Genomic DNA, 10,604 nt, shown 5'->3' with positions numbered 1-10,604 from the left:
TTAATCTTTAACCAAATACATATTTGTTTACTCTAACCCAGCTCCGGATCTCTTCTTCTGTTCTTCCACGTCGAAGCATTCATTTTAAATCGATCAGTTGCTTCATTAAAAGCTCATCGACTCCCACGGATCAGGAATCTCAGACGTGCAGCTGCGGCATTTTCGGCCATCTCATGCATGCATCCTCTCTCTCTCTCTATATATATTAATCAAATTCCCTGCCATTTGATATTTTGATGCATCACACCACCTTCGATCTTATATATATACGCCGGCCTGCAATTAGAATTACACGTACAGTCGCCTCTGATCACTGCTATGATCAGTTCTTCCATGGCTCTCGCAAACAGTAGTACTGACATCTTCGAGTATTCCTGGTCTCCTCAAATGACACTCAGCGTGATCGACAATATTGGTCACTCGCCGGAATCCGTGTCGGCTTCTGTGGCCGGCAGCGGCGGCGGGTGGCTGTGTGGCTCCAGCTCCGCCTCGTTGCTCGACTTTGCCGCTGAGGACAATGACTGCGAGGCCTGGATCGACCAAACTTACTCTGAGACTGTGAATGGACGCATGATGATCAGTTCGCCTGAGAATTCCAAACGCCGGCAAAAGGGCCCGATTCTGGTAATTCTAAGCGCTCGAATACAATCCTCCTCCGTTGACGTCTATTTTGGCGAATTCTCCATTCTGAGGCTGAGTTACTGTATTTAAATTTGATTAGGACTGTGACCTACCGAGCCCTAAGAAGAGATGTGGCAATGGCATCACAAGAACAGCCAAGGACAAGCAGAGTCCATCCAAGAACCCTCAGAGCATTGCAGCAAAGGTACGTACGTATTTGCACAGAGAGAGACAAATATTAATTAATTTGATGTTAATTTGCTTAATTCAATTAATCAGAAATAATTAACCGGTTCAGTTTCGGTGTCGCAGAACCGGAGAGAAAGAATTAGTGAACGCCTGAGAATTCTGCAAGGTCTCGTGCCAAATGGGGCAAAGGTAGATTTGGTCACCATGCTCGAGAAGGCCATTAACTATGTGAAGTTTCTCAAGTTGCAAGTGAAGGTAACTTAAAATATTGTACCTTTTCTTCTTTAAATATGTAGATTGAGAGAGATTTTGTTGGTCACTGTCCAGGTTTTGGCAACTGATGAGTTCTGGCCAGCACAAGAAGGGATTGCACCTGATGTTGCTCAAGTGAGGGAGGCAATCGATGCCGTCTTATCTTCCAGCAGAGATGGAAATCCTAGATCATACTAATGATCAGTGAAACGTTTTTTGTTCAGTTTTTGAGACGTAAATGTTGGCTGAAACAGAACTGTAAAACATCCTCAGTCTGTACAGTTCAACTGAAGATCATAGTGAATCGAGTGAAATTCACAGAAAGTACCTTTGAACCATCAAATAAGTGCTTGATTTGTAACAAAAGATATTTGTTCTTGATGGTGTGACCCAAGTTCAATTTGCAATAGTAAATGCACTGACATATACAAATCCATGCTTCTAAACAAAGGGGAGTGGAGGGGCATGAAAAGTGTAGAGAAACTAAGTTCTTTTAGTGTAAATAATGAACATAACACAAATTTGTTACTCATGAAAGCATTTGTAATGTTGCAAAATAACTACATGTGGTTAAGTTTTTGCATTGGATATGGAATTCTTGACACACGTATCAAACATTAATTTTGATAAAAACGAACTTTAAGCCAAACTATCAAACAATACAAGAAGATACACTAACTTTGATCGACTCAATTGTTAGCTAAAATACCAGACAGTGTATAAGATCTGATTAAGGAAAATAACAACCTGTGGAGTTTTTGTTTTTGCAGGAAGCCATACAAAAAACTGCCTCCTGCAAATGCTTTTACTAGTGGCGTGAAAAAAGGCCAAACTATATGTTAAAGCTCGAGTTTAAGTCAAATCTAGATTTAGAAGAAGAAGAAAAAAAGAGGGATATATGCAAAAGAGTAGGAGTGCAAATGCCACATGAACCATCTTTATGCATCTTTTTGATGACTCCAATTGGAAAGCGAGTAGTCAGAAGTAGAACCAGGGTTACCAAGTGCCAACTGCTGAAATATTCTGATGTCTGCTGAATTAGCAATATCGAACGCTTCACTTTGTCCTGGTGTTAAACCACTGGTAATATCAATGTCGGTGAAACTGTCAAGAACTCGGACCACCTGTATTAACGAAACATTAGTTCACAACAACAACCAGCTGTAAATGCCAACTAATTGCGCTTTTGCACCATTGAACTCTAAAAACATATCATTAATCATCAATAATACATCCCTCAACTTTATTCATAAAAAATTAGGACCGGAGTTGCTAGTATTCATTGTCACCTTCCCCATTTGCGGTCTCATTGATGCTGAATGTCGGATACATGCAGCGGCTGCTTCAATCATACGAAGCATTTCTCTTTCGTCGAAGTTCTTTTGAAGTCTATGGTCAGGTAATTCCCCAAGCTCTCCAGTTGCAAGTGCATGAGAAAGCAATGGTCGTGCCTGGATTTCATTAGCAACTAAGCAAGATTAATAGCACAATTATTAAGTCAAGAAGATATCTGAGACAAATCAGACACTCACGTAATAAGTGCAATCAGTAAGATGGTTCACTTGAAACTCGTGTAATAAGCACAATAAGTTAGATGGTACACTTATCAACTGAAATCTCATTTAAGAGCAGGGCAAACTATGGTTTAGCTACATGTGTTTTATAAAATTCCAATGTGCATACCTCTAATTTCTTTTCCAATCACTTTGCTTGATTAATAAAGTTAAAAATTGCATTTATACTTTTTTGGGTAAAAAGGTATCCAAAAAATTAAATATGATTTAACCAAAAAAATGGAAACAAAAAATTGTGAAAAATTCACCATCCATGAGTGTTAGTGTGATTATAAGTCAGAAACGTGCCTTGTTTGATTAATTATAGGTGGGCCAAATGATACAAGCAAAAATGGTTTTAGACAAATTAAAATGGGAAGAACTACAACATAATAGCAAAGACAAGAACGACCAGTTAGTTTCAATCTGTAAGATCCTGTATGACAGATGAGTTTGATTAATACCAGTGATAAAGATATCGATCTCAGAAAATGAAATAAAACGTCTCAATCACATACTAATCTCTAGATTAAGCATGGTATATGTAAGGATGCATTACAATCACAGATGACAATTCTCTGCAAAATCAAATCTGCCTAGTGAGAGAACCATTAACACACAAAAAAAAAATACAATGGCAAAAATGAAGCCTATAAAATGAAAAATTTTAATCATACCCACACAACAAGGCTCTCGTCACCAAATGGCTTTGTGTAGTCAACAGGCTTTTGCCCAGTAATAAGTTCCAAAAGCACCACACCAAAAGAAAAAACATCAGATTTTTCAGTCAATTTGCCACTGGATGCATACTCCGGAGCCAAGTACCTAAAAATACAAATGACATATATGTTTAGAATGGAAGTCACAAGATTCTGAACATCCACAATCATTCTGATTAAAATTTAAATATTTGCAATAATGACATGGTTCACCTACCCAAATGTCCCCATTACACGGGTAGTTACATGTGTGTGAGCATCTAATTCCAAAGCTAACCTTGCAAGTCCAAAATCAGAAACCTGCTTCATAATGAAGCATTAGCAAAAGAAGTGAAACTACTCTAGTGAGAGAATGGACATTGATCTACTAAATAAAAATCACTATGATGAGGAAAACCTGAGCTTCAAAATTGTTATCCAGTAGAATGTTGGAAGATTTTATATCTCTGTGAATTATTTTTGGATCACCTGATTATAATTCCAACACAAATATTAAACAAAATTGCAGCTGGATAACTAAATAACTGTAAATATATTGCTGATGAGCATTCATATAATATTACAATCCTCATGCAGGTAAGCAATGCCACGAGCTGCACCGGCAGCAACCTTCACCCTGGTAGCCCAATCCATTGCAGGTCTTTTGTTCCCTGAAGATGTATTGAAAAATTGAATGACTCTTCATAGAACTCATCAATTTTAGCTACAAAAACTAAAGAGTACTTCAATAAATAAATAGTAATCATACCATGAAGATGAGATTCAAGTGTTCCATTAGGCACAAAATCATATACAAGCAGCCTTTGGTTGCCTGATATGCAGTACCCTACAAGAGAAACCAAATGGCGATGGTGCACACGGCTTATAATCTCCACTTCAGCTTTGAACTCACGGTCACCTTGCCTGCTTTCAATTTTTAATCGCTTCACGGCCACTTCTCTTCCATTAGGTAAGCACCCTTTGTAAACAGAACCAAATCCACCCTCTCCCAATATTTTGTCAGGCGAGAAACCATTAGTTATTCTGTATAACTCTTCATATGAAAATGAAGGGGTTGCGCCAGCTCTTGATGTCTCAGGTAATGAATTGATTCTTGAAGTGGCTCCAGGGTTCCGGCGAAGCACAAGAGGGTCTGTTTGGGACCTCAGAATAGCTGGATCTGATAGGTAAAATCAACATATCATGTAATGGCCAGAAGGGAGTCACAAAACATTTTGTCATCTAGTTACTTATGAAGGTAAGATGTCATGAATCTGAAAATAAATGAGGATTCATCTCACTCACAGGTCAGTCGCAACCAGAGACTGAGAGAGAGAGAGAGAGAGAGAGAGAGAGAGAGAGAGAGATCTCATTACTTACAGCTAAGTAATGAGATTTATGAATCACCTGACACTGAAGATGCAAGTGGCGCAGGTATGGCAAACCCTGCATTGTATTCAGCAACAGCTTTCCTGCGCTTCCTGATAACGTAAACTGCCAGTGCAACCAAACCAAATGCAATAACAGCTGCTACCACTCCAATAGCCACAACGGATCCAGTCTTAAGGCCGCTACCATGTTCAGGCGAACTTGAATTTCTTGGTCCATCGGGAGTACTTGTAGATGGAGGAGAAAGACTCGGTGGATTAGGAGTCGCTGAAGAATTCCTGGGAGGACTGGGTGGTGGCAACCGAGGAGGGCTTGAGGACGCCGGTGGAGGTGGTGGTTGAGAAGGCGAACTCCTAGGTGGTGGAGTACCTGGAGGCGGTGGCCTAGATTGTGGAGGCTGTGACGCTGGAGGAGGTGGGGATGGAGGAAAAGGTGGAGGCGCAATGGGAGTAATCGGCCCCGGAGGAACAGAAGGAGAAGGAGGTGGAGGTGGAGAGGCGACAGTGGAAGGTGGCGGCGGAGAAAGAGATGGCGCCGGCGGCGATGGGGCAGTACCTGAAGGAGGCGAAATGGCGTCAGGTGGCGGAGAACGAGATGGCGCCGGCGGCGAGGGGGCAGCACCTGATGTAGGCGAAATGGCGTCAGGCGGCGGAGAACGAGATGGCGCGGGCGGCGAGGGGGCGGCACCTGAAGGAGGCGAAATGGCGTCAGGCGGCGGAGAACGAGATGGCGCCGGCGGCGAGGGGGCAGCACCTGAAGGAGGCGAAGTGGCGTCAGGCGGCGGAGAACGAGATGGCACCGGCGGCGAGGGGGCAGTACCAGAAGGAGGCGAAGTGGCGTCAGGTGGTGGAGGTGACGATTGAGGTGGCGCGGGAGATGGTATTTGGGGAGGAGGTGGTGCGCCGGAGGCAGTGGGAGAAGAAGGTGAGGGTGGAGACGCCGTAGATGTCGGAAGAGAGGCCGGGGAAGAAGGGGAAGGCGAAGAAGACATCTTTCCCTGCAATTTTCACTTCTTTATCTTCTTTGCAACTATGAGAACAAACTCAAGATTTCCATTCCTTATCGTATATGAATGAAATCAACATCCCCATTTCACGATTTTTTCGACATCTTTCTCTCCCTTTAAAGGAACTCAAAACAAATCAACAATCTCGAGTCGCAAGAATGCCTCCAATTTACCACGAAAAACTAAATCACAAACAAAACCCTACTTCCATCCATCCATCCACCGAAGGTAAAACCCTAGTTTTCTTCTTCGCGGTGGTTTATGATTCACCAAGATTCAAACTTCTGTTCGACAAACACGTCAAGGTCAAACCTTAACATCCTCGGCGATTTCACAATAAGCCCGCGAGACTGGCAACTAAAGAAAGAAAAACTCGCACCTGTTCTTGAGCAGAAACTCACACGGTCCGACCTTTTCCGCAAGATTCCGCCGCGAATCGCAGACCCAAAAGCTGCCAGTGGAAGCCGCCGATCCGAGAAGCAAATGGCATATGTCAGATTTTTGTTTAAAAAAAAAAACTTTTTCTTGGTAAATGACACACTTGAAAATTACCTCGAAATTCCTACCTTCCATTCTTGAATGCATTCGAGTTATTGGTTGTTTAGTTGCGGAAATCAAACCATGTTCTTGAAACAGATAGTTCTTTATTAGGATCATACTCCTGCGTGGATTCCTATTTTAATGCTTACTTTTTCGACGTGGTGTTATTGGGCCATGCAGTTAAAAGTTGATGGCGAAGACCAGAGTTGACTTGTCACACAATTAAATGGAAATTCAAATTAAATATAGGCCTCCTATCGATTTTATATTTCATCTTTTAAATAATAATAATAATAAAAATAAACCAAATTAAGAATTTTTATTTAATGATACCCCTCGTTTTATTTTTTTTCATGAATAAAATTATGAACGATTTATGAATAATATTCACTGATAAAATTTATAAATTATGTTCATCCATAAAATTTATATTAAATTTATGATAGATAAATAAACTCTCTAAAAAACAAATAAGCTCGTAATAAACTAATTAAATAAGTTTAGAATAAACAATCGAATAAGAATAAGTTTAAATTAAGATTTTATTAATATCTAAACGAATCAACAACTGAGTAAGCTCGTGGAAGAACTATTTCAATGACTTATTCATTTTAGGTTTGACTAATTTATCAAAAAAGTTGGACAAAAATGAGAAGGATTTTTGTTTTTTTTCCAAATCATCACAAGGGTATCTTGCTTAATTTTTTTTAATTAAGAAAATGTCTCACCCCACTATTTAACCATGTGCAATTATATAATTATCTTCTAGTACTACTTATATTGTTTTTATTATTATCTCACATCTTAATTTTGAGTCGGTCAAAAGTGTTATAACAACATCAAAATCATAGCTACTACATATGTTATAACAACTACGAGTTTGTAGTTGTTATAATCAAAATCCGTAGTTGTTACAATGTGAATGTTAAATGAGTGAGTCGAATTTGTATTATAATTGTTATAACAGTTATAGCAGTTATAATTTTGTAAATACTACACCATCAATGATAGATGAACAAGGATGAATCTATGTTGTAGCAGCTACAAAATCATAGCTGCTACAGTATTAATATTTTTGAATATGTTAAGTAAACGTTGTAGCAGCTACAAAGACATATCTGTTACAAACACGTCTGACCGACTTAGGATTTAAATGAGAAATTTAGGTGAAAGTAAATAATATGAATAATATTGTAGAACAGTTGAATAATTATACATGACTAAATAGTGAGATGTAGTACCTTTTGATAAACCCAATTGTTATCTCTAATACATGTAATAATATTCCTTGTGCACAGAGTCAGTCATTGTGCTAGGATAAATTTTTTTTTGTGATTTATCTATCTATATTTTATCGTGGGACTGACGATACTATTAGTGTAGGTTGCACTACTAATAATCAGGTTTTGAGTTATGATAAATAAGTTAAAAGTTAAATGTGTTGTTTGTCTAACATTTTTACTAAATGAGCAAGACTTGATGGGTCCAGAGGACCGAAACACCGAGCTAAAGTCTAGTTAGGTTGATAGTTGGCACGAAGTCCAACTAGATTGATAGCTGGCAGGGGACTTCAGATTGGTTGAGATCTAGCAGAAGGAAATCCAGTTGGGTTGACAATTGGCTGAAGTTCAGATTGGTTGAGATCTGATAGAAAGTCCTGGTGGGTCAAGGGACCTGACATCAAGAAAGTATAAAATTAGTAAATGGAGGTAAGCAACTAGAGAAAAGATCCAGTGAAAATGTGTTCCCGGTTGAGGGAACAGTAGGCATTGGTCTGACCAATAGTTTTGGTGAAATTCAAAGTCAGGATCGGACAGTCCGAAGACTGTCAGAGTTTACCTTACTTTATATATTATGTTTGTTTGGACTAACTCTTTTTTGCAGGAAATACAAAGGAGCAAAAGAGTTGTTCGGGTGCTCGGACTCCGGGCGCCCGGGGTTGATCTGGGTGCCTGGACCAACCTCGATGAGGCGGGTGGGTGTCTGGCTAGGCACCCTAGCAGTCCGAGCGTCTGGAACTAGTCCAAGTGCTCGGACCAGAAAAGTTCATCCAAAAGTTGAGCTAGAGTGAGATGAGTGACTATCCCACGTTGACAGTCCAAATGCCCGGAGGAGATCCGGGTGCCTGGAGGTGGATAAACTTCAGGGATGAAGTTTCGACGAGAGCTAAGGATGGCAATGGGGCGGGTTCAAACCCGACCCCGTAATAACGGGTCTAAGGCGGGTCCGGGGCGGGTCCTGGGTTTAACCGGACCCATCCCAAACCCATATATATATATATATTTTATTAATATAACTATAATTTTTCTTATATTTAATAATTAATATTTTAATTAAAATTTTATTTTTATAATATTTTAATTAAAATTTTATTTTTATAATATTTTAATTAAAATTTTATTTTTATAATATTTTAATTAAAATTTTATTTTTATAATATTTTAATATTGAAATAAATATATTTTAAATATGGCGGGTCTAGCGAGTCTTTCGTTCTTGCACGCTGCTTCGAAAAAGCTCTTACGATGCTGTAACACCCCTCTGACAACCGACAATCAAGTTCTACTTATCTTCTCTGTTGTCAATAACTTGTCTTTATAATTCTTGTACTTCAATTTTGTAACTCATTTTCAAATTATTAATGGATTGCCTAATGAAAGAACTCAATGAGTACAAGCCTTGATGTAGGAGTTTTTGAAAGCTCCGAACTAAGCAAAAAATTACTTGTGTTAGTGCTTGACTTTTCTTTTTCTCACTTTTGTTCTTTAGTTTTATTTCCGCTACAAACCCGATATTTTTAAAAGAAAAGAACATTTTCAAAATCACGTGATTCACCCCCTCCTCCTCACGAATTCACGATCTAACAAGTGGTATCAGAACAATGTCACTCTAAATTGATGAAACCACCAATCAAGAAATGAGTTTATTTTTAAAAAAAATATATATCATTTATGATTAAAAAATATTCTTACGTCTTTTTTTCATTTCTATTTTTTATCATTAGTCAGAATTGGTAAAATATCCCGTTTGAAAAAATTTGTCATAATATTTATTATTATTTTATTTTTTTCTCAAAAATGGTAAAATACTTTTATTTTCTTATCTCTCACACAACTTACCCCAAGACATAGTCTAGAAATCTACGTGAATTCTTTTTTAGTGTTGAAAAATGGTGAACAAAGAAATGCTATGGCGAAATGTCAACAAACCACCTACATATGAGATATACAAGGAGAAATTCAATCTATACAGGATGCAAATGAAAAGATTCGTCATGATGAACGACTTTAATTGTGGCATAGCATTGAAGCAATCTTCTCAGAACTCCGAAGCAAACCAAAAGGTAATAAAGTTAATTTCAGATTTATTACCTAACAAAGTTACATGCAGGATAGAAAAGATCAAAGATGTCCAAGAGTTTTGGACTTGCATGATCAAGCTTCACGAGGAGTCGTTGAAGTTGGAGGAACAAGATAAAAGTGAATCCAGACTCGAGTCAAATTCAACAGAGAAGCCTACTAAATTAGGAGGTGCGCTTAAGGATAGTATAATTTACCAAAATACCCATATTAGTAGTAGTTTGAATAATTTGCATGAACCCGAGGAGTACCAAGGTCACCATTGTCGGGTGTGGTGGAGGAGACCCCGCCAGAACATCAACCACCGGTAGAAATCAATCTAATCGAAGAATGCACCAAGGCTGGAGGAAATGGAGGAGATAAACAACCTCAGCAAAAGAAGTCTTGGGTCGGTCTTTTCAAAGATAATCGGAAGACAAAGCTCGCAATGTCACAGGACCAATATCAAGCTAAGGGCGAAAGACTTACTTTTGCCTATGATGACATTGATGACATTGATAATGCAATGGGATTCTGTCTTGTCGGCTGCTTCATGGGCCGACACCCTGGGATAGATGGCGTAAGACTTATTGGTGCTCGATGGAAGATTAATCACAAATACTTCTTGCACAAAAATGGGTGGGTGGTCTATCGTTTTGACACAAAGGAAGATCGTGAAAAGGTGTTGAAGGGCGGGCCATATTTTGTATTTGGTATTCCTATTTTCTTGAAGATCATGCCAAGGTGTTTTCTCTTTAATAAAGATTGTCGCTTTATTCTTGCTTGGATTCAAATCCACAGGCTGCCGCCGGATTATTGGACGCAAAAGGTGCTAAGCATGATTGGATCGGAGGTTAGAAAACCGTTGTACACTGATAACTTGACGCGTTCAAGGGACTGTTTGGAGTATGCTAGACTCTTGGTGGAAATTCCAGCCATTGAAGAGAGGGTGTATGAGGTTCCCATCACTTTGCCTCATATTGATTGAGCTCATTTGATTGAGTGAATCTACTTGGAG

General features: G+C 39.0%; 2 protein-coding genes across 2 annotated transcripts; one reads left to right on the top strand and one right to left on the bottom strand.

Moving 5' to 3' along the window:
* Positions 1-333: 333 nt before the first annotated feature.
* Positions 334-1,260, top strand: LOC121990122 (transcription factor RHD6-like). Its single transcript, XM_042544341.1, has 4 exons — positions 334-624; positions 722-826; positions 934-1,065; positions 1,138-1,260. Exons 1-4 carry the CDS (start codon positions 334-336, stop codon positions 1,258-1,260), a joined length of 651 nt encoding a protein of 216 aa, XP_042400275.1.
* Positions 1,261-1,758: 498 nt separating this feature from the next.
* On the bottom strand, positions 1,759-6,397 carry LOC121991792 (proline-rich receptor-like protein kinase PERK9). Its single transcript, XM_042545830.1, has 9 exons — positions 6,261-6,397; positions 4,721-6,159; positions 4,083-4,493; positions 3,898-3,984; positions 3,732-3,802; positions 3,552-3,634; positions 3,293-3,440; positions 2,352-2,513; positions 1,759-2,186 (listed from the first exon to the last, which is right to left on the bottom strand). Exons 2-9 carry the CDS (start codon positions 5,691-5,693, stop codon positions 2,001-2,003), a joined length of 2,121 nt encoding a protein of 706 aa, XP_042401764.1. The 5' UTR covers positions 5,694-6,159; positions 6,261-6,397; the 3' UTR covers positions 1,759-2,000.
* Positions 6,398-10,604: the final 4,207 nt, after the last annotated feature.

The sequence above is a fragment of the Zingiber officinale genome, chromosome 6B (genome assembly GCF_018446385.1).
Source record: "Zingiber officinale cultivar Zhangliang chromosome 6B, Zo_v1.1, whole genome shotgun sequence".
Classification (NCBI taxonomy): domain Eukaryota; kingdom Viridiplantae; phylum Streptophyta; class Magnoliopsida; order Zingiberales; family Zingiberaceae; genus Zingiber; species Zingiber officinale.
This window is presented reverse-complemented; position numbering and strand designations above follow the sequence as displayed.